A 24,858-nucleotide genomic window follows, 5' to 3' on the forward strand; every position below is an offset into this window, starting at 1 on the left:
GATGTAAAATTGATTCTAAATTTTTTTCATTAAAATAGAAATGTAAGAATAAACCCAAAGTGTTCTAGATATTTGGAGAGATAAGAAAAGAGGTAATTTGACTCTTTAAAATTACCCATACTGTTCTTTGTAAAAAGCAGAAGTACACGATAAGGCAGGTAATTATTCTTTATAATTCAGCTAATCATAAAATTTTTCAAATTATTGTTATTTTCTAACACTTCTGTGATAGAAAACCATGGGAATTTCTTACTGACATCAGTCTGGCAAGTAACAAATGCATTGAATATTTGACCTTAAGTAATTCCCAACAAAAGAATGCCTAGTTTAATTTTTTTATACAAAAATGTTTGCCCAGTTCTTTCTTGTTCTTGACTTCCCAGTTGTTGTACACATCCATCTTTTCTTCCTACATGTGCTAGTTTTATTCGAATATCATTCTTTATGTTGGCAAATTATATCATTAGAAAAGAGCTTGAAGAAAAAACAAAGACCTATCTTACAGGTAGGTCAAGCTCAAACATGTAGCTCAAACTTTAGATAGCAAAGTGCTTTAGGATTTTCAAATTAGCCGCCCACATTTGAGAAATTAATGATTTTCTACCAAATTCCAGATGTTCAGCATCTTCTGAAAAATATCAAAAGTCTGGCAACACAAGGCAAGACAGTGGGATCACACTGCACCGAGTGTACCCTAAGAAGTTTACCAAAGCCCTGACAGCTCTCCCCTGCTTCCTCAAGACTGTCAGGGCCAGGCTTCATTTTGCATTCTGAGTAGATTATATATATATATATATATATATATATATATATATATATATATATATATATATATTCAAATGGTACAAGACAAGGAAAAGAATACCAAGCAAATGGCTTCCCCCCACCCCAGGTAGGCATTTCTTTTAAAATAAGCAAAATAATCCAGATCCAGAAAAATGAGTATCTTGTTTTTTTTCATCTGTGGAGTGCCTACCAGGAAGAAAGAAGGTACTAGAGGGCTACTTTGAGAAGAGGAAAAGGAGGGTGGAGGGAGAATAAGAGAAGATGATTGGGAGTGGATATATGCTATGTATGTATTTTAAAATGCCCTAATAAAAAAAGAATATGAAGATTACTTTCCTGTGTTTTGTTTGCTGTGCAAACAAAAGGAGCCTGTGCTGAAAGAGCAATTTAAGAAACATGTAAGAATCCTATATCATATAGGAAAGATTTAAAACTGTAAATTGTTTTTAAATGGGAACAAAGCAAGTGATACTTTATAAAATTACACTCCTCTGTCTAATCTGCCTATTGAATTTTAGCTGCCTCATTGACTCTTTAGGTGTTTGACTCCCTATTTCAGGAAGGACAGGCCACCGCCTACCACTGCCCTACTTCTAAATCCTGTGGCAGTAAACAGCAAAGTCTGCATGCGCCAGCACTGATTCTTCCCCTCTTCCTGTTCTGAGCAAAGATAAGGACAGCTGCTATAAAAATTTCTATTAGCTGGCCAACTCTATGCTCCTTCCTTGTACACAAGGCCTCTCCCTGTAGGCCCACAGTCTGGCAAAAGGCCCATAGTAAGAGCTTGAACCTTTCCTTGCTAGTTGCGTAAAAGGGTTCTCTTCATTTTACAAGGTCATGGCCTTCAGTTTCGGCTGTAAACACACCAGGAAGACCTCTAGCTTTAGCTCCATCCCTGTGGGAGGAAGCAGAGGTCTGTTAAAACCCAGAGCCAAACTTGATAGAGGTATCTTTCATCTGTGTAAATGTCAGGAGCAGATCGGTAGTGATAGGGTGGTGCATAAAGCATCCAAGCTTACAGTGTTAGGAGAAGGAAAAGATCAGCTATGTGTGCATGAAGTTTGCATCTCCCAGACTGATTACAGTTTGAGACATGGATCAAGGCTTCCATTAATGCATGCTGAATATCCATGGTAGTTCTATTCTCTCTGGAGAATCAGGTTGCTTCTTACTTCGAAGCAACCTGTAGTGATAATACCACTTCAACTTCCAGAGTCCTCCACAGGGCCTCTTTTCCATTCAGTCAGGGAAGCTGTGAACTAGGTAGGCTTTTTATAGTATCATCTCCAATTTACAGAAGGGAAAAGTAGAAACTCAGGACCTAGTGTAACTGATGTAAGTTCAAAGAACTCATGCTGGGCCCCATGTCTACTGCACTATTACCCAGGCCATCATAAACTAGAAATGGAAATTATGAAACTCTCCTTTTATAGAGAAAAACACATTATTGAGAGCAGATGTGCTGTAACAAAAGCAACATGCACTGAAGAACACAATTCAGCAGAAAGAAAATCAGATCTTAAAAATATTTTATATAGAAATATTTTACACAGATTTTTACAATATAGCAAATCCTTACATTATAATGTAGGAAGATGAAGAAAAAGACTGAACCTCAAGGAAGACAAGAAAGTGCTCATAGCAATGCAACATATTGCAGCCTCCATGAAAGTGCATGAAAGGTTAAGGCACTGTATCATGCTGGTACGGGCATGTGGCGAAATGACTTGTAAAACAGTCTCGGAAAATATACATACAAACATGTTTTTCTTTTATTCTTTTCAAAGATATTTGAAAAGGAAACATTTTAAATGAAATTCTTGCTCTAGAATAATGTACAGAACCTGTAGGCATTAAACAGTTAAAAGTTAAAATGGTCCATCCAAGTATGTTCAAAGGAAATCAAATGATTTTTAAAACAAAACCTTTCCAATACTTCCCTAGTGGAAGCTACCTTTCTCCATGTCACTTCCCAGGGTGAAGAATTCCGCTCTCTTATGTGAGATACATACCATTAAGTGATAGTGCAAAAGCTTTTAGCCTCTAGATTCTATGTGCAAACTACTGACTTAAGTCCTTACGTACTCACTGCATTATAAATCTACTCTCCAGCTTCGCTTCTACCTGCAGCTTACAACAGCCATTCTCCGAAGAGCTATAGATATGCTTAATACAGTATTTTCTTAATCTGACGATAAAAATGTAAAGGTGGTACAAATGGTAAGCCAATAAACCTTATTAAAAATTCTTGTTACATGTTTCATTTTTCCATATAGAGCAGACCCTTTCAGGTCAACAAGATCTGTAAGAAAATACTGGTTATCATATTATATTCTTCATATTCAGAGCTCACTTGTTTTTATAATGTAACTGAGAACTAAGATATGATGCAAATTAGCCAAAGGAATGACTGAGTTTTAGGGCAGATTGATTTATCTGCATTTTTATGCAGATAATAAATGTTCACCAAAGAATAACTTAATTGGTAACATTAACTACTCTTTTATATAAATTTGAATCTATTCGAAAAGAATAAGGGAATTCGGTTTTATCATTACAGTTTCCCATTCTTAAACTTTTTCTTTTTCATGCTCAAATGTAAAGGAAAATAACCAGCTCTCTTCTGAATTAGGATTCCTAAATAGCTCTTGGCCCTCAAGGCACAGCTGTGGTAAAACCAGAGAAACACCCAGGTATTTATTGGAATTTTGAAGTACAATATAAGCACATGTACTTTATGCAATCTAGTAACAGGAATAGCAACTGTTAAACTCTCTTACACAACAGATGTATTAGTTTGATTTTCATCCCTAACTTCTTTTTCATCAGCACCACACACAAAAAGCTGATTGCCCAGAGTTTTCTGGGCAAATCGGAAATACATAATGTGGCCCATTGCAACAAAGGAGACTGAAATCAATACGAGCAAGCCGAAAGCTTCAGGATTTGGAGCCAGGATGACCATGATGAAGTGAAGAAGATCAAGAAGGTAATTCATGGAGTTCTGTACACCGTTTATAATGCCTCTTTCAGATTCAATGACATTTTCTTGTAGCAACTGCGTCACAGTTAAATCAAAAGACCAGAGACCTATATAATAAAAGATATTTTTAGACACTGAATTTTAATATATAATTATAATTTATAACCATGCATTTTCAATTGTATAGAGGTATTTTTTGACTTATGCAAGATGCACATTTTAGCCTCTCTCTCTCTCTCCCCCTCCCTCCCTCCCTTCCTCCCTCCCTCCCTCCCTCCCTCCCTCTCTCTCTCTCCCTCTCTCTCTTGTGAGTCATGGGGCTTGAACTCTGGGCCTGGGTGCTGTCCCTGAGCTCTTCAGCTCAAGGCTATCGCCCTACTCCTTAAGCCACAGCACCACTTCCAGTTTTCTAGTGGTTAATTGGAGATAAGAGTCTCACCGACTTCAGTTTCCGGGCTGGCTGAACCATAATCCTCTGATCTCAATCTCCTGAGTAGCTAGGATTACAGGCATGAGCCACCTGGCCAGGCTAGCCCTACTCTCTCTAATTCATCTTATGTATAAAGAACCATAACTTGCCTTAAGTTCTTTCTTTTCATTGATAAAAATTGAGCTTTAAGATTTTTATAGTCACCAGATAAAAATAAATTTAACTGAGAGCTGCCCATTTTGTCACTCTATAATTATTCATACTCTTTAAACAATGTTCTAAAATCCGGGACATAAACCTTGTAAATACTAATACCTCTAAAGTTTAAACACAATTATGACTACTGAGTAAGGAAACTCTAAAGGCTGGGGTCATAGTTCAGGTAGTAGAGCATGAGGCCCTTAGTTCAAACCCCAGTACCACGAAAAGAAAAAAGTAAAACAGAGAACAAACTTTAAACCACTCTCACATTTACTGCTTGGGTTCTCCAGCCCTTACCATAAAACTGTCTTGCTTGTATATTAATGACTTGATAAATTAACCAATTGCCCTGTGTCACAAGATAAATATGGTTTGGTTTTAAAAATGAATTCATTAGTGGTCTATTAATGATTACTTAAGCTTTGTAATTAGTCTTTACATTATTCTTCCTTCCAGGGCTGTAAAACCCATTTGTGTGGCAAAGTATAATAAATATGCATCAGCCAGCGATTACCTTTGCGGGGTTATCTTAATAAATACTATGACTTTTAAAAAACAAAATCATGTCTTTACATCTTAGCCCACAGAAGTGTTCTCTAAATTACACTTCTTTTGGTAGAGTTAGAGTGACATAAGAACTCAAAATTACTAGCTGGCAATACAAGGGCTATAGCAAATATCTTTTTAAAAAAAACTAAATTATGTTAAAAGGTTAATATTTATCCTAGATTCTCAGGAAGCTGAGATCTGAAGATCATAGCTCAAAGCCAGCCCCCAAAGGAAAGTCTGACCTCCAATTAGTCATCAGAAGTAGAGTTATGGTTCAAGTGGTAGAGCACTAGCCTTGAAACAAAAAAGGTCAGGGACAGAGCACAGGCCCAGAGCACAGGCCCTGAGTTCAAGTCCTAGGACCAACACACACACACACACACACATACACACACATTCACACACACAATAATATTTAAGATATGTATTTAAATGCTTAAGGTATTCATTTCTTATATTAAATATTTTTAAATATTTAAAATATTTATTTAAAGAGCTGAGAATGTAGCTCAGAGTAAGAATAGTTGTTTAATGTGAACAATCTCTGGGTTTAATCCCCAGCACCACACATACATAATATCCAATCACAAACACATACATATACATACACCCCACATATATTAAACATTAAAATATATTTATATGTGTATTCATTTTTCAAAATGAATATTGCATGAATCAGTTTGAAAATGGCTGAATGTACTCTATGTATCTACACACATATATGCATGTGTGTATGAAAATAGAAAGATTCTGTTAAAGTAGTTTTAAGAAGTAAAGAGAGGCCCAGGAACTGGCAGACTGCTTGTTTAGCATTCATGAAGCCCTGGGTTCAATTCCTTGGTACTACATACACAGTAAAAGCTGGAAGTAGTGCTGTGGCTCATGTGGTAGAATGTTAGTTTTGAAAAAGCTCAAGGACAGTGGCCATGCCCTGAGTTTAAGCCCCAGGACTGGCAAAAAAATGTTTTAATGAAGGAAGGATATGGAACAAGGGAAATGATAGAGGGGATGAATTTGATGGGTATGTTAGATGCATATGTGCAAATAAAAAAATGAAATACCCTTATTCAATTAGTAGATGCTAATAAAATATTAAAAATAAAACAATGAATATTGCATTGCACACAAATACTCACCCAGCAAAAATTCAAGCCTCAAGCATGCTCAAAGTGTATACTGTGTATACATACAAACATATAGCTTTTAAGCTGTAAAATAAAATTTCCTATGTAAAGGCTAGATCTTCGAAATAAATAGGGAATTTTGATTAACATTCAAAAACTAGTTCAGACAATTCATTGGTGAAGTCACCAGCTTTCCAGAATATCACTGTATTATTCTACCAAAAGGAAGCTCTTACCAATTCTAGCAGCAATGACACCTGCAAACAGCAGACTGACGGAGATGATGGGCACGGGCCTAGTGCCCATCTCCTGGACAGTATTAACAAGATTAGACCCGTTTGACATGTGTGTCTCAGTTGGGAAGATGGTTTCAGGTACTTTGGTAGTTGTGCTCATTGGCTCTTCTTGCATGAACCTCGTATGGAAATCATCAAAAGGAGAAACGGACAAGTCCAAGGGGCTTCCAGGCATGAACACGGAGATAACACAAAGGATCAAACAGGAAAGCTGTGCCAATCCTGAAATCACACCAGTCCGAACCAGGCCACACCTCCGACGTAGCCAAGTAAATGCCACAGTCCCCATAATTCCAGTTACAGCAGATGCTCCCATCAGAAAACTGAGGATGGAACCACTCAGGCCCTGAGTGTAGGCGTACCCTGTGGTGATACAATCAAATCCTAGGACAGTCATGTATAGGAAAGCAAGGCCCATGCCAGCCAAAAACACAGGCTGGTTGTAATAGGAGACCCATCCATCTCGGAAGGTGCGGAAGGGCTCAGCCATCTGAGAGGCACATGTAGGCTCTTGTTCACATTCAAGCTCATGAATATTGGGGTCTTTCTCACCCATAAGATGAGTTCCCTCCAGGGGTTTTGGCTCAGTATCTGTAAATAAGAGAAATCAATATTTTAGGGGGAGGGAAGGAGAGAGAGGCCAATTATTTTTCATATTGTCTTCCTCTGTGAGTGTACCCTTGGTTGCTACATTACAATTCCTTTTACTATAATCTAAGAATTCCAGCCATAGAAAAAGTTCCAAATGCTATTTTAGAAATACTATTGATTTGCCTTACTGTGCTTGCAAACATACAAGTAAACTAGTTTTGATCTTTACCAACATTATAAGGTTGGAACATCAGAATAAAGGCCGGGACATTGTATCCAGTTTACCTTTGTGCAAATTCAGTTGTTTCAGTTCAGCTTCCTCTACTTTAAGAACGGCTTTCACAGCTAGTGCGGGAGTTTTCTGGTAGACCTTCCAGAGCAGGAAGTATTCCACACACATGGACACCAAATTCCATCCTGAAATGAAACCGCAGCCGATGACTGGAGAGCCGAATGTCATAATCTGGCCGACAGCTATAGGAGCCAAGACGTTGGTCAACTGGTCAATCCTTCGAATGGTAGCATTCATGTCTGCATGGGTAAATGGAAGAATCAGGTAACTGTTCAAATATATCAGGGAAGCCACCCATTATCACGATACTAACGTATGAAACCAAATGCTGATTTCTAAAAAGTCATTTTCTAGAAAACATTTGTTTGGATTAAGCCACGAATTTGCCTCAGAAACTGTGATTCCCTTAGAATTCTAGAAATTAGTTTAGCATCAGCTTTTAAACTGAACAGAATGGTGACTCTATACTCACTCTGTATCAACCAATATTTATTAAAGGCCAATGATTGGCTAGGCACCTGGTGCCTTTATCTTCATGACAGAGAAATGAAAGACAATAAATCAGCAAGCAAACATATATACATACATATAGATAGATAGATAGATAGATATACACATACATAAATGCATTAAGCAAACAAATACTCATAACATCTGCATGCCTACACAGCCATACCTATATATATATTGCACATGGCAGATGTTCATTAAATATGATGGGGAGAAGAAAGGATGGGAAATAGACAATTCCACAGCAAGAAAGATACAAATGTGCTAAGACAGTCAGAGCAGACCTAGCTTATCAGAGGACCAGCAAAGAGGTCAGTGGGGCTGGAGGAGGAGAAATGAAGTCATGTAAAGATCAGTCATGTAAAGTTTTGTGAGCACTATATGGGCATTTGGATAGGTTGGAAACACTGAGGTGGCTAATGTTGGCTGTTACACTGAGAAAAGATGATAAAATAAAGGTGAGAGGCCGGGAGTTTGGCGTAGTGGTTAAAGTGCTTGCCTCGCATGCATGAAGACCCGGTTCGATTCCTCGGTACCACATACATAGAAAAAAGCCGGAAGTGGTGCTGAGGCTCAAGTGGTAGAGCTCTAGCCTTGAGAAAGCCCAAGGACAGTGCTCAGGCCCTGAGCTCAAGCCCAGGACTGGCAAAAAAAAAAAAGGTGAGAGAAGTAGCAGACAAACAGAAGCAAGGAGAAAACTGGCAGTGAGACTGATATATGCCACCATCAATAGTAGCAGTGAAAATGTCAAGAAATAGGCACAGTTCATACTCTGCAGGTAGAACCGAGAGGACTTGCTATCCAATGAGCATGTGTGCTGGAGAAAAGAGGATTTCAGGATGACTTTAAAGTTTTCTGAATTGCTTTTGTTTTATTTATTTTTTTTCGGAGTTGCCATTTACTAAGAAGACTTCAAGAGAATCAGGTTTGTTATAGAAGAACAAGTGTTCCTTTTGGGAGATGCTGATTTGGGTAGACCTACTTAGGAAGTGGAATCAAGAAGCAGAGTGTTAAATACATGAGGCTGGGCTTTAGGAAAGAAATGTGAGCCGGGTTTGGAAGTCAACAGATGGTTATTTTACAAAGCAATGAGGCTACATGGGGCTGCAAGGGGTGCATATAGACTGAGAAGAGACGATCTCTGATGACTGTGTTCTGGATACACCCATATTTACAGAACAGAAAAAGTGATTTGAAACTATCAAAAAGTATTCAATGCCAGAAGAGTGTGGTGTCCTAGAAATGGTGAGGTAACAGTGGTGGAGGCCACATACATAGCTTCCAAAATGGGTAGAAAGATAAAAGTGATGATGGGTGCAATGTGAAGTCCTTTTATCTATTCTATCAGTAAAACACAAAGCAGAATCATCAGTGAAAGGAAGGAAAAGAGAGAAGACTGAAAGAGAAAATTCAAAACAGTCCTCTGGAACATGGGAGAGGGAAGGGACCATAGAAAATAGTTTGGTTGCCTGGTAGCTTGAAAGGGCCAACTTAAACACTGTGTTCATGAGGCTGTAAGTGATAATGTTGAGGAAAACTATGTTTTCCTTCCAGCCATGGTTGGAGTAGGGGTAGGGAAGGAAGGAACTGGAAAGACAGAATGTGGTAGTTCAAGATACAGATGCCAGAGTTAGAAAATGGAAAGGATTTAGTGGTGATGAGAAGGTTTTACTATGGGAATGAAAAGGTTGTGTCAAAGTTGAGAACAGAGTGAACATTAACAAGGTACATCTTTAACAACCATTGGGATCACTAAGGAAAAAATATCATATGAATCAGTACATGTAGAAATTACACAAGGTGACAGTACCTCATACCTATACTCTTAGCTACTGGGGAGGCTGAGATAACAACAGTCATGGTTCAAAGCCAACCCAGGCAGGAAAGTCCATGCACTCTTATCTCCAATACACCACTAGAAAACTGGAAGTGATGTTATGGCTCAAAGTGGTAGACCAGTAGACTTAAGCTGAAGAGTTCAGGCACAGTGCCTAGGCCTAGAGTTCAAGCCTCACAAAGAAAGAGAAAACGAGAGACAGAAAAAGGAGGAAGGGAAAGAGGGAGGGAGAGGGGAGAAGGGAAGAGGAAGGGAGAGGAGAAGACTGCTTCTATTCTTTCTCTACTTGTTTCTGGTCTTCAATGACTTCCTGATTAGTTTAATGAATGTTATATTCTTACATGATAACAACAGAAGCTTGACATATTGCACCTTTCACTTGAAGGCAAAGGCTGTGTTCATTCATCTTACAGGTGACCATCTAAGCTGAGACCTCGCTAATTTTCAGCTGTCCCTACTAATCATTCTCCAACAGAAAAGTATGGAATTAATACAAATAACTTACTACTTTAATTAAAATTGTTTGTTACTTTCTTTTTATTGTAATTGATATATTCGCCAGATAGAAAGTGCTACCCCTTCTCATGTTGTTACTTTCTTTGTTTTGGTTTTTTTTTTTTTTTTTGGCCAGTCCTGGGCTTGAGCTCAGGGCCTGAGCACTGTCCTTGGACTTTCTCAAGGCTAGAGCTCTACCACTTGAGCCTCAGCACCACTTCCAGCTTTTTTCTATGTATGTGGTACCGAGGAATCGAACCCGGGTCTTTGTGCATGCTAGGCAAGTACTTTAACCACTAGGCCAAACTCCCGGCCACTCATGTTGTTACAAAATTTTTTCCTGTCTTCAGGGAACTTTCCAAGGTCAACAATTTCTATCTTTAAAATAACATTTAAGAAGACAATATTTAAGAAGATAATATTTAAGAAGTTAATAATGATTAGATGTACATACAAGCACACTGTCTGAAAAGAGCCGTGTGTGTGTGTGTGTGTGTGTGTGTGTGTGTGTGTGTGTGTGTGTGTGTGTGTGTGTACCAGTCCTGGAGCTTGAACTCAGGGACTGGATTCAAAAATCTCAGGGACAGCATCCACTCTACCATTTTGAGTCATAGCTCCACTTCTGGTTTTCTGGTTGCTAATTGGAGATAAGAGTCTCATGGACTTTCCTGCTTGGGCTGGCTTCAAACCTTAGATCCTCAGATCTCACCTCCTGAGTAGCCCGCATTATAGGTATGAGCCACCAGTGCCCAGCCAGAAGGATATTTTTTTTTTGCCAGTCCTGGGCTTGAGCTCAGGCCTGAGCACTGTCCTTGGACTTTCTCAAGGCTAGAGCTCTACCACCTGAGCTTTAGCACTACTTCTGGCTTTTTTTCTATGTATGTGGTACTGAGGAATCAAACCCAGGTCTTTGTGCATGCTAGGCAAGCACTCTACCAATAGGCCAAACTCCCAGCCCAGAAGAGTATTTTTAAAGAAAAGATTTGATGAGCAAATAGTAGCTAACATTTTTGCCTACCTCAAGTGTGAAATCAATTTTAAGTAGTACAGCACATCATAAAATTGATCTGCTATACTTCATCAAAGACAATAAGAAGGTTTTCTTTAGAATGGCATGAAATCTGAGAAGGCAACATGGAGAGTCGCACAAACACACACACACACACACACACACACACACACACACACAATGGGGAAGAAAACAGAGCAACTAATAGATTAGAAAGTTTAAGAAAAGGAAATGAATTTGTAACAGCCTAAGTATACTACATAATAAAAGGGAATGATTCAATAAAAATACAAAGCCACAATTGGTTATTTGAAATTGGATAGGGAAGGGGGAAATCAAGATGAGCGCGCGGGGGGGGGGGGGGGGGGGGGGCGGGAAAGGATGGCCATGTCATGAGAAAGGGTATCAATGTTTGTGAAGTTATGCACCTTTATCTGGTGAATATAATGTAACCCTTCTATTAATCACAATAAAAAAATACAAATCCAAATACCCCCAAAGTACTCAACTAACCACAAGTATGAGAAAACAATGCCTTCTATAGACTTTTCTATACTATAGTTTTTCCTCTTCTTTACCTTCAATGATACAGCTTTAAGTTTAAAACTTTTTTTATTGTAATTAGTAAAAGGGTTACATGATATTTGCCAGAGAGAAGGTGCATTAATTCACATAAGTTTAAAACTTTTTATAGTCAAGCAATTTAATATCTAGCTCACAATCTTTTCTCTTCCTTTGTTGTTTCCTTACCCCACTATATGCATATAAACATACACAAACACACACAATATACAAAATATGAAAACATCCCAGCCTACTCTTCTAACTTGAAATTCTAACCATCTTTGCTAATAAGCTCAACAATCAGTTCATCTAAGTATAAATTATTCTTCACTGGAAGGTATGCATTTCTATAGACATAGAGCTTCACAGAAACCTAAGACAATTGCTAGAGACCCCTAAAGGCTCAATGTTTCCCCTTCATGTTTGTGTTTTTTTTTTCTCTAACCACCTTTCAGCCTTTATTCACCTTTAACTGCCTATAGCCAAAATGATACCCCAAATTCATGGTAAGATATTTGCTCACCCTCAGAACTAAAGAAATTTCTGAATCCTGTTTTGAAACATGGTTTTAAATTAACACAAATACTGAGGTTAAAGTTTCAGGAAAGAAAGTTTCCCTTCATTCATCTACTAAGCCTCACAGCTGGCTGTACGTGAAAGAGCATCCCTTACTAAAAGTTAACTTAGATCAGATAAGAGCTCAATTTCTTCTTAAAATGTGAGAAACTCCAGAAAGTTACAAAAACCAACTAGTTGGCCTAGATTCTTCTACCCTACAATAATTAATAATATAAAGAGGAATAAAATAGCCAGTCTTATTTTTGTTCTTGTCTTGAAACATCATTTCGTAGTGAGAGAGATCTTACAAAGTTTGTAGTATCTTTGTATTTATTGCTCAAATATACAGTAGGTCCAGCTAAAGATTCTGAGAAACTTTCTCTTGAAGCTGTTTTACACAGTAAAAATAGCCTTCTTGACTCTACCAAGTCAAAATAGTTCACTTAAGAAATGCAGATAAAGCTTCAAAACAGTGGCTCATGCCTCTAATCCTAGCCATTCAGGCTGAGAGTTGAGGATAGAGATTGAAAGCCAGTTGAGGCAAGGAAGTATTATTTCCAGTTATCACAAAAAGCTGAAAGTGGAGCTGTGGCTCAAGTGGTAGAACCTTTTAACCTAAAGAAAAAATGATCAAGGACAGAGTTTAGGTTCTGAGTTCCAGCCCCAGGGCTGGCATACACATACAAACACAAAATGCACAGAAGTGAAACTTTTTACATATATATATGCACATACAATGTATATATGCAAATATATGTAACAACAAATATATTAAAATATATTAAACCTATATTTATATATTAAAATACATTAAAATATGATATCCATTTTCCAAATATGTGCTTTTGCATTATTTGAAACTTAAATCATGGACATATTATAAATGCTTAAAATCATATGTTAAAAAGAGAAAGTAAGCAGAACAAAAAGACAATGTTTTATCTTGTCATTCAACATGACAAAAAGAAATGTGGAATCATTCCTTATGAATAATCACAAGAAGCAAACTCAATGAGAATTTTCTGTACTCCAGACTCAAACTACGACAGGTAATGATTCAAGCAATTTTTTCTTCTACACCTTCCACAGACTTTGTTCTTGTTTAATTGCCATATCTGTTAGCCCTCCTCCCCACCTTTTTAAAACTACAATGTCTAGTCAAACAAAGCAATTTGCTAACCCTAGCACTTAATCTTATAATCTTTCCTTCTATGTTCTAGGGTAAGCCATTTAAATAGTCAAGAATAGTGTTCTTGTCTGTCAGAATGATGACTGGCCAATGTGTTTGTGATACTCATTATCTTAAAGGCTAGTGAAGTCAGTTCAGCTGATTTGACCAGTAGTTAATTGTATCCTTCCTCCTTTATCCTGTTCAATTATTCAGTTCCTATACGTGTGCTCTGTAAGTAGAGGGAAGGAAGAGGGGGGGAAGGGAAGGAGGGAGGGAGGGAGAAAGAGAGAGCAAGAGAGAGAGCAAAGAGAGAGAGAGAGAGAGGGAGAGAGAGAGAGAGAGAGAGAGAGAGAGAGAGAGAGAGAGAGAGAGAGAGAAAGGAGAGAGAGAGGGTATTTTGTAATCTTCATAAATATAATAAGTAAAATAGCACATCAAATTTTCATTGTCATAAATACTTAAAACAATTAGAGAAATAACTAAAATAATAAAAAAAACAATGGCTAGAATTCAAAAAGAGCAAAAGAAAAAGAATATTTCTTCTATTTTCCAGGTTTGCATAGAATAAAAGAGTAGTTTAGTTGGCTAGCTTATAAATTAACTTTGTAAAAGATAAAACTTTTTACTGGGACTAATTACAAGGTTAAAAAAAATAATGCCTTCGATGTATTGTTTTTAAAACATTCCAGAACAACCACAAAAAGCCTTCTTTATTAACTCTGACTGAAGTTTAGAGACAAAAGTAAATCAAATTACCTGCTAATCTCCTTCTGTCTTCTCCTGCAACAACAACAATCCAGTCCCTTTGGATTGTGATTGCAGTTGCAGTACTGGCCAAGTTTGCAATATTTGCGATAGTAATAATCAGGATATAGCAAGAAGTCTAAAGAATTACAAGAAACATTTTGAGTGAAAATGTTAATTCACCACATTGTACCTATTTCAGCACTCAGGGTAGTTAAATGTTCATTGGTGACAAAACACTAAAAATGTGCTTAGTTTCACTTACAAGCAATCATTTTACTTTGTATCCATGAAACAACTGACCATATACTAATGATCATTTTTAAGGGCCAAAGAATTATTCTAATCTGTATTAGATGAGAAGGCTAATACTTGAAGGCTACTAATGTCTATCTAGCTTGAAAACTATAAATAAATACCAGAAAATGCAAAAAAAATACCATCAAATCTGTCTCCCAATTTTTCTACCCTTTCCCATCAAACTATCATGAAGTCATAGTGTGAAATGTATCTGCTTGATATTCCCAAAGAGAAATAAGTTATCCTTGAAGGAACACGATTATGACTGATTGCACAGTAAAGTATATGTATATATATATATGAAAAATAACATTTCTTACAGAATAACATGGAATAAAGCCAAAACCAACAGCAAAATTATTTAATCAACTTCAGAAGCTATATTAAAAATCAACAGAATGAAATTTGAATTTAAACAATTATGAGTTTCTATTATGGGCAAAACAACAAATTACATAGGTTATAGCAGACACACAATGATTAAAGGGTCACATTTGCAGAAACAAAAAAATTTTAAAAGATTTCCCTCATCACTACTAGATGTTCAATTTCCTGTCACCAAGAATCTCATAGAAAACTTACCAGGACCCATCCATGGTACATGGTGAGGAGCTCATTTTTATGTAAGAAAACCATCATCAAGATGACTCCACACAGGGTGACGGAAACATTCTGGACTACCAGCGAAGTTTGAGCCACTGAATAGAGGGGAAAAAAAAACCAACATCTGCCGAACTCTGTCCGGTGTGTTTTACACAGACAACCATTATGCTGCTACATTAATACAGATTAATAATTATTACCAAAAATGAAATCTTCCCCAAGTAAATTCTGCCTCAACGATTCCCAGTACCAGCCGGAAGGTTACAACAGACCAGTGACACACAACGTGAAGACCAGCACACAACATGAAGTACCCATATTTTCTGCCAGTAGACATCTTTCATAATAACTACATTTTTATCTAATTTATTCTCTTGCAAGTTCAGTCACAAACAAAACTATTATATTGATAAAAATCCATCTCTCAGCCCTTTGTTGCTTAAGCTGAAATCAGAATATGCAGGAGGTTAAAGAAGAAGTTATGGAATCCATAGCCTCCTACACAGAAAACTTTATCTGATAAGATGGTATAGACAAACAGGAAACACACACACACAAAATTCTAAGAATACAGCACCAGTGAATCTTCTCTGGCACAGTGATGCTATTTGGTGTAACTATGAAATGCTAAGCTACACCTTCCATGTCAAAAAATGCCAGTTCTGGCTCAGGAATTGGGCGTAGTGGTAGAGTGCACAAAGACTCAGCTTCAATTCCTCAGTACCACATACACAGACAAAGCCAGAAGTGGTGCTGTGGCTCAATTGGTAGAGCACTAGCCTTGAGGAAAGCCCAAGAACAGTGCTCAAGCCCTGAGTTCAAGACTGGCAAATAAATAAATGTAAATAAATAGGCAAATAAGTAAAATAGAGAAAGAAAAGAAAATGCCAGCTCTCTTAGAGTGAAGCAGTCATTAGATAAAGTGCAGTGGGAAGGCCAGGTAAGGACATGTGCTAGTCTTTCCTTCTCTACTCCCCAGGTAGATAATTTAGGACAGGATACATAATGTTTCTTATGCTGTGTGTAGAAGGTAAGGATAGCAACAGCTGCTTCCTTACTTTATGGGATCATAATGATAGTCAACATATTTATGAAAGCCTTTTAATATATGTCAGGTATAATTATAGCTCTTGCATCAAGATCATAAAGCTCATTCATCTTGGCTTGGAAGGTCATATAAAAGACTCAAGAAGACAAAAAAATAAAGCAGCTCTATGAAAGCAGTCTGAAATACAATCTCAATTCATATGTGTGCATGTACACATATATGTATGTATATGTGTGTGTATGTATGTATGTATGTATGTATGTACATGTTCATTACATAAGGATTAAATACCAATTGAAGGAGATTCTTAGCTTTCAAGACCCCAAAGACCAGAAGGAGGAAAGGTATATGAAGAAATCCATTATACCTATATTAAGGACAATAGCAAAAAAAAAAAGTCTTAACAAAGCTGTATGTAGGCACCTGGGAAAAAATAGTGAGCACAGTCAATATATATTAGGTCAGTGTTCTCATAAAGGTAACATATGCATGGACTATAGAAGTACAAGACTCCTATTTCTCTACACTTCTCACTCCACTCAAAATGGTTTCCTAACCTATGACTGCAGATCTCAACCAATGTAAGGGTAAAGAGTTCTATGTATAAGAGCTCTATTTTTGTATAATGATATAAATTACCAGAATTCTTTTTACAGGATAAAAAAGTCTCTATGTGAGTTACTTTACATCATTTTACTAGTAGTATTAACTCCTACAATTTGACAATCCTGTATTTAGGAGTACTTACTTGAAATGGCAAGAAACCAAATAATATCTCAATCTTTCCCCAATATCTATAAGACAGGACTAGCTAGCTCTTGACATTATCAAAAGACACAAAAAATTTACTTGAATTATTATCTACTTGCTAGTCTAACGAACTGAATTACTCAATTCCTCTTTTTCCTGCATATAATCAAAAGACCAGTCTTAATGCTCAAAAATAACTGCTAACATATTCTTATTGTTTCTTTTTTTCTTGTTATTTCTTCTCTTTCCTAAATTAACAAAGTATAATTCAGCTGTCTGGGATACAGGCTTACTCCTGTGAGTTGCTCTTTATTTTTCATTTCTCTTCAACATATATCTTTATATGAAAGAAGGTGACCCAGACCTTTAGCAGATAGTATAGCTGTCCCAGGAACACTACACTAGAAAAACTGCATCACAACAATTCCTGGTTAGAAAGGAAGCTAAATTAAGCAAACTCTTAATGTTTAACATGGGTCCCAGAAAATTGGCTTCAGTGTTAATCATTAACATCTGAAAATTATGAACTGCCAAAAAGACAAAAAAAAACCCTATTAGGTCAATGTTTTAACATTCCAACTTGTCAGGATTCTGAATCCAAATATGCTGCCACCAAAGCCCCTAGAATGTGGTGACTTCTCTTCTAGTCTGATATTTCCCCTGTTACAGAGGATATAGAGGGATTTGTCCCATGAGCACACAGGCTGAGTTATGGAGGAACTTACCTTTCAGTCTGGCATTCTTATCCACCCAATCACCAATGATGGCTCCCAGGACCAGAACAGACCCTGCCACCACCAGCCCATAGACTGCAGTCAGGAGGAGGTTGTTTCCATACAGTTCTACCAGAAACACAGACACAGCAAAGTGCCACATCCGATCTCCCTTGAATAAGAAAACAAAATGTTTTGATGAAATGTTTTTAGTTTCTAGTCCGTTGCACTCAGGAAGTTATTTTCTTATCAACAAGCTCAATTTCTGGACACATTAGAAGACTCTCAAAGTCTTAATTCCTCTATGGATTAAATACTAGTCAAATGTTAAAACTGTTAATTGCTGCAAAATGGCAAATATTCTTGTCCAATTATTAAATAAGCTTAAAATAATATGCTATTAGTGAACATATATTTGCTGGGCACTGGTGGATCATGACTTTAATCCTAGCTACTCTGGAGGGAGGCTGAGATCTCACTGTTCAAAGCCACCCTGGGCAGGAAAGTATGTGAAAGTCTGTTGAGATTCTTATCTCCAATTAACCACCAAAAGACCAAAAGTGGCTCTTTGGCTCAAAGTAGTAGAGTACTAGCCTGGAGCAAAAAAGCTCAGGGACAGTATCCAAGCCCCAAGTTCATGTTTCAAACCGCAAAGAGAAAGAGAGAGAGAGAGAGAGAGAGAAAGAGAGAGAGAGAGAGAGAGAGAGAGAGAGAGAGAGAGAGAGAGAGAGAGAGAGAGAGAGAGAGAGAGAGAGAGAGAAAGGAGGGAGGGAGGAAGGGAGAGAGGAAGGAATGGAGGGAGGAAGGGAGAGAGGGAAGGCTGGAGGGAGGGAGGGAGGGAGAGAAGGAAAGAAGGAAGGAAGGAAAGAAGGAAGGAAGGAAAAATCCATATTTGTTATTCTAGAAAAAAATCAATTTGGGGAAAAAAATCTATTTCCTTATGTGTCAGGTTTTTTCACGGGTATGGAATTTGCCTATCTGGAACTAGAAAAGTACCCAAGTAGTTTGCTCTAAACCAGAAAGTAACACAGCAGAGTTCATAAACATTGGTGTACCTTGAATGTCAAGAAGAAGCTAACCTCTCAGTTTGTAAAAGGACAAAATTGTTACATGATCTCTGAAGCTTCTTGCACCTCCAACATTTTATATAATATGCCTGGTTTGTCAAGTAAATTTCAAAGTCACAAAACAACCGAGCTATCAGAAAGATGAAATCTATAAATGCAAATTCTGGTACACCATGAATAATGTTGAAATAGATGTACCGATAATTGGTTAACGTTTCAATAAAATGAAGGTGGAGCCAGGAATGCTATTGGTGTACAGTAAAGGAATTTCCTGTCCCAAACATCACTAGACTAGAGAAAGAAAAACATGGGTATAAAGGATTGTGAACAAAAGTTTACACCAAAATTCAAAATTAATAAGAACCTTGAAAAGATAGAAATTTTTATCTGTGTTGACAAAAAGCTTGACTCTAAGTAAACAAGTGTCTACCCATTTCTTTCATACCTCCATTTTCTGCTCTTCCACATGCCTTTACCATACTTTGATACTTTATTTAAATGCCTATTTCATGCCATCCCTTAGATGAATGACCATGGGCATTCCTTCACCTGGTAAGTAACTATGGAGTAGCTGCTATGTACCCGATGCTACTTTGGATACTAGAGCTCCAACAGTGCATAAAAATCACAGTCCATGCTTTCATGCATTTCCCATTCCAGTGCACAAAGCCTGTTTATAAGCACTATGAGAAAAAATAACAGGAAATGACAGAATGGTGGTTGGTACATTTTATTTGAAATGGTAACAGAAACTTGAGAGCAGAGAAGTGAGAACTTGCCAAGTGAAAATTGGAAAAATTCAGAACCACCTGGGGTCACTGATTCTTCTTTTGCATTGCCTTACTTTGCCATTTCTTTTGTGATTATTCTTTTCTAAAGCCTGTACTAATTTATAACAAAAGGACCCAGTTGGAGCCACTTATACTATTTTTAACTCCAGTAGTACAGAATAAAATGTACTGGTCTATTGACAGATAGAAATGAAGTCAGAAATAAAAAGCACCCATTGCCACAAAAACCTAACCTGAGATAACCTTCTATCCTACAGGTCAATGTTCATTGTGTGTAGGAAATTATGATTTTGAGAATAGATGTTCATATAAGTACATATAAACACACATATTTGTTTTAATAATATCAGAGCACCACACAAAACACAATCACCTGGAATTAGCACTGCTATTTTGTGCTCCTTTGCAATAAGAAGTCAAAATTCCACCGCATGTTTGAGATTGCAATTCTGGGGGTTTTTTTAGTTTGTTTGTACCAGTGCTGGGATTTGAACCCAGGGCCTGGGTTCTATCTCTGACTTTTTTCACTCAAAATTAGAGCTCTACCACTTGAGCCATAGTCCTACTTCCAGCTTTTTGGTAGTTAAAGATACAAGTCTCCTGAACTTTCCTATACCCAGGCTGGCTTTGAACCATGGCCCTCAGATCTCAGACTCCTGAGTAGCTAGGATTACAAGCATGAGGCAATAGCATCCATCTCAAGCTACTGTTTTCATTTTTTTAATTCCGACTTTTTCACAAGGACTCCCTTTGCTCAATCTACTATATGTAAAGTTATTCAAGCATCTACCACCTTTCTTGTGGAATTCTTTAAGTCCCTGACAAAAGTCCTTTTTAAGACACACACACACACACACACACACACACACACACACACACACACCCTTGCTGTAAAATCTTCCTGGAATGACCACAGCCCTATTCATGTTTTTCACAAATCTGAAAACAAATCTATCAGCCAAAGGTCACAAAACCTTAAACTCAGCCAGTATTTGAAAGTCAGATACTTTGGTTCTCTAGCTGGGAGGGCCAGACTACAAGCTGAGAATTTGAGACACCTTTCCCATGATTTATTACTAGTTAACACAGTAAATTAAATAGAAAAAATCCATTTCAATTTATTATGTGTGGTTTTACTAGGTTTCTACTCAAGTCTCATCAACTATTGAAACAGAAACAAACTCACACCCATCCCATTTTGTTTACATGGATTTGCTGAGTCATTGCTGAGCAAGCATTTGAGAAGATAGCAGTTTGCTTGGCTAAAAAGTTGACTATGAACTGCTATTTCTTAGAAAGGCAATAATCTGTCTTAATAACTTCTCAAGGACCAGGGTAGAGATTCCCTCATATAGTGGGCTCTAGTCCTCCCTTACAAAGTTTCCAATTTAAAAAAGAAATTAAGATTAAAATTCTACTCTTGAAATTCTTCTTACCTTGGTTCTTTTAATAAAGGGGCATTTGATTTGAATATGCCCAGCCTTTAAAAAAATCAAAACAGCTGTTCAATTTTAAGGATTTTAATCATTAAACATAAATCCAGCACCCTTCTGGATTATTCATTATTTGAGGGTTGATGATGACACTCAAGCCAGTGGAAACAACAAGATTCTTTTAAAACCATACAGTAAGTCAGCGAGAGAAAGGTGAATCTGTTTCTGGTTTTATGATATAATGGTTTATTAGACAACATATGATGTAACCACAGGAAATATTTTAATCCATTCAGATATTTGATCTTGGTGTCCTGTATATTTAAGCTCATCTTAGAATGTGTTCATTAGCTTAAGTCATTCCCTCTGCCATTCTACCCTATTTCCACAGTGCTGGCAACATCTTTGATGAAAATAGCTTTTCATTAAAGCATGATCTAGTTTTCTTCATGGCCTGACAAAGCTGGAAGTTAGCTTAACCCAACTGGCTCAAATGAAAGTAAACAAATTGTGCAACTCTATGAACAAAACCTACTGTGCCTTCTTCCTTACCCAAGTAGAGAGCGAATGACCAAGGTAGAGAAGGAATCTTGCAGAAGTCAGGTAGTTTGTGAAGGATCCTAAAAACAAAAACAAACAACAACAACAAAAACATGGGGAGGAAGATCTTTAACAACAACAGCAAAGGAATTAAAATGCTTATCTACTTGTATGTAAACACAGCTCTAAGGATAAGACAACTCGTGTACCTTTCCAAGCCACCTGTGCAGGGATGCATTTTTTTTTAAATGCCATTCAGCCTCTTGGTCAATAACTGCATAACTTCACACCAAGTGAAGAAACTCTGGTTTCAACAGTCTTCCACCTCTTCCCCCTCCCAACGCCACCAACGCAAACTGTCCAGCAGGAGACATCAAAGTTCATGCAACAAAGTTCAGGCTTGGAACTCCTTCCTCCCCACACACACTAGATTTTGGGTCCCCGCCCCTCCCCGCCCCCCCCCCCCGGGTCCCCGAGTCCCAGGTCGAGCCCACTCACCGCAGCATCCCTCCGGCCGGCTCTGATCTCTCGCCCTGGCCATGGCACCGGCTCGCGGGTCCGGGGCTGCTCACAGACCGGGTCCGGGCGAGGGGTCGGTGGAGGAGGAGTGCAGGGAACTGGAGATAGCACCGCTGGAAAAGCACAGCCCCGGCTCAGAAGACCTCCACCACCAGACGCAGAGGAAGGGCCGGGCCGCCCGCGGGTCTCCGTCTGGTCGCCTTTCCCAACTTAGCTAACACTGTAGCTGAAGTTGGAAAGCAGAAGCCTTATGGAAGCGGGTCGGGGGGCGCTGCACAGGCCGACAGGGACCCCCGAGCCAGCTCCAGCCGCCGCCCGCGCCGCCGCCGTGGGCCGGGCCCCGCACTTATACCGGGCCGGGGGCGGAGCTCCGGCGGGGCCCGCCCGCGCCTCCTCCCCGCGCCGCGCCTCCTCCCCGCGCCGGGTCCCCGCGGCCCGCGCGCCCATCCCCGGCTCTGGGGGAGCCGCCCGCCCCGGCGCTGGCGTCCCGCTGGCCGCTGAGAACCCGCGCGGCTCGGGGAGGACGTCGGGCGAGGATGCGGGGCCCCGCCGCGGAGCCCTCGAGGCAGGTGGAGGAGGGACCGGCTGCGCCCGGGCCACCTGGCTGCGGAGCTCCGGCCCGCGCGGGCGGGGGAGAGGGGGCCCCCCTTTAAAACCGCTGTGACCAGCTCATTTGTTTCACTATCTCAGAGACCACCGTCCCCGGCGGACCGCGGTGCTGGTTTGGGGTTTTATTTATTTATTTTTTCCTTCTTCTTCCCAGGACTGAGGGGCAGAATCCGAGCGCAGGAAGGGGGCGCCGAGCCACGGAGCCTAGGAAAGGAGACGCGCCCCCACACCCCACCCGCAGGGATGCGATCCACCCCGGTCCCCAGCCTCCGACCTCGCCGCGGTCCTCGGCGGCAGCCCAGCCAGCCCCCCGCCAGGCTCCCCTCTCCCCGAACGCCCTCACCCCTCCCGCGGCCTCGCCTGATGCGCCGTGGGGAGCGCGGTTCTGGGCCGCCTGGAGTGGGGACGCCATGACTTCAAAGAAGCCAGCTGTAAGCTGACCTGTGTCTCCCGGCCGTGCGGGGACCCCTTGATAAGGGGGAGATAGGCGCTCTGCCCCCTCTCCCCCAGCCCGTCCATCACCTTACCTTAATCAATCCCGCAGACGCCTCAGGGGGGATCCCCCACACTGAACCTCCATCGGGGTCCACGCGTGGAGCCCAGGCCGGACTGCCACTTCCTAAAGAAGAGAGCGGCTCCTGAGCAGGAGCCCTGTATCTGGACTCTGAATCAGAAGCCCCAAAGGTCTGCGGGGCGGGGTGCTGCTGGCTTCTGCTGGGACCTGGTCTGGAGAGGAGAGATAGGGGGTTTACAGTTCACTCTTAACTGCCTTCCCTCCTGCTCTCTTTCCTTTCTTTCACGTGCTCTTCTCTTCCTTCGGAGACTGGGGGATGTGTCTGCCCAAGTTGGAGAAGGAGCTGAGAAATGAAGTGCACTCTAAACCCAGTTTGGGAAGGAGAGACTGACAAATGAATCTCTTCCATGGTACAAGGAAGGACTTCTTAGGAGAAAGGAGCTGTGTTGATGGGTCCAGTAATGCCTTCCCTATCTGCCACAGGCTGTCTTGAGTGCCTTGTGTGTGAGCCTACCTCCAAGCCTCGGATGGTTTAAAAGAACCCCAGTAGATTAGAAATGGATGCCTCTCTTATTATCAACACTGAGAAGTATTTGTGGAAGTAAATAGCTGCTGTGTCAATGTAGGCTTCTAGATGTGGTGTGAAATCTGTTCTGTATTGCCACCGAAGAGTCCCCAGAAGCCATGAGGAGAACAGATGAGAGACTCTCTTGAACCAAATAGGAAAGATACTGTGGGGAGAAGATCAGCAAGGCTCCTGCCCCCAACCCTGGTGAAGTTTTGAGCATCACCAAGACAACCTTCAGTCATATCTGATGCAAATAGTCCAATTTTATTAGGGTCATGAAATAGGAAGGAGTTAAAATAAAAATTCTTCGCCAGGCGATGGAAACAAGCCAGATGCCCTACTGCAGATGAATGGATACAGAAAATGTGGTATATATACACAATGGAATTCTACATAGCCAACAGACAAGATAAAATAATGACATTCGCAGGGAAGTGGATGAATCTAGAGCGAATCATGTTGCGTGAGACAAGTCAAGACCAAAGGAACAAAAGGCTCATGGTATCCTTAATATGTGGCTATTAAATCCAAAGAGTACAAGAGCAAGGACTCAATAACTGCATACCCAAAGCTATGGACATGGTAATGGAAATACAAGCATAACTATATAGACATAAAAACCTATGACTCTATAGAAATAATGTTTAAGTTCTTAAATTAATATGTTTCTATGACATACAAACCCTTAGCCTAATTTTGATTAAGTTCTAAATACTAAGTCCCAGTGATTGTAAATAGAGATTCCCTCCTTGAACACTTGTTTGTTAAATTTGTCATTTAAAATATGATGTAAAAATCAACATTAATAAATTCTTTAAAAAAATTCTTCAAAATGCAAAGGGATAGAAAGGCCCTAGCTTTGACTTTCTTTGTTGGAAAGCGCAAAGCTCAAATCACAAGACCCCACAACCTCTTCCTCCTTCCAATGAAATATTTGGCAAGTCAAAAAATTAAAACTTTTTCCAAAATTAAGTTTTCTCCCAGAACACACACTGCACAGCTTCCCTAATTTAATCAGAACTAAGAAAGCTATGCAATCTTTGAAGTTTACAAGAGAGAGAGGAAAGAGAGAGAGAGATCAAATAAATAGACCATTTCCCAACTGATTTGTAGCTCTTTTTCTTTTTAAAGACATGATCTCATGATTGTAACTCACTGTTCTCCTGCTTCCACCTCCAGAGTGCTGGGACTGCAGGTATGAGCCACATCACCTAGCCATTTCATTTTTAAACATGGTTTAAAGTTCATGAATAGGTTAAT

At 39.4% G+C, this 24,858-nt stretch overlaps 1 protein-coding gene across 1 annotated transcript; it reads right to left on the reverse strand.

The window, feature by feature from the left end:
- Nucleotides 1–2,298: 2,298 nt before the first annotated feature.
- Nucleotides 2,299–22,211, reverse strand: Slc40a1 (solute carrier family 40 member 1). Its single transcript, XM_090354458.1, has 8 exons — nucleotides 21,887–22,211; nucleotides 21,401–21,468; nucleotides 17,570–17,729; nucleotides 15,026–15,141; nucleotides 14,156–14,282; nucleotides 7,249–7,494; nucleotides 6,313–6,963; nucleotides 2,299–3,876 (listed from the first exon to the last, which is right to left on the reverse strand). The coding sequence occupies exons 1-8, from the start codon at nucleotides 21,927–21,929 to the stop codon at nucleotides 3,563–3,565; spliced, it is 1,725 nt and encodes a 574-aa protein (XP_090210584.1). The 5' UTR covers nucleotides 21,930–22,211; the 3' UTR covers nucleotides 2,299–3,562.
- Between the last annotated feature and the right edge of the window lie 2,647 nt (nucleotides 22,212–24,858).

The sequence above is a fragment of the Megascapheus bottae genome, chromosome 21, assembly GCF_031878675.1.
Source record: "Megascapheus bottae isolate mThoBot1 chromosome 21, mThoBot2.hap1, whole genome shotgun sequence".
Taxonomy (NCBI): Eukaryota; Metazoa; Chordata; class Mammalia; order Rodentia; family Geomyidae; genus Megascapheus; species Megascapheus bottae.

What these genes read in the sequence shown, in the direction of transcription:
- Slc40a1 (XM_090354458.1), bottom strand. Translation starts at nt 21,929, where the DNA reads ATGGCCAGGGCGAGAGATCAGAGCCGGCCGGAGGGATGCTGCG. An exon ending in GTCATTCGCTCTCTACTTGG is followed by an intron (nt 17,730 to 21,400) that starts GTAAGGAAGAAG and finishes TTCTTATTCAAG; the next exon opens with GGAGATCGGATGTGGCACTT. An exon ending in TGTACCATGGATGGGTCCTG is followed by an intron (nt 14,283 to 15,025) that starts GTAAGTTTTCTA and finishes GTAATTCTTTAG; the next exon opens with ACTTCTTGCTATATCCTGAT.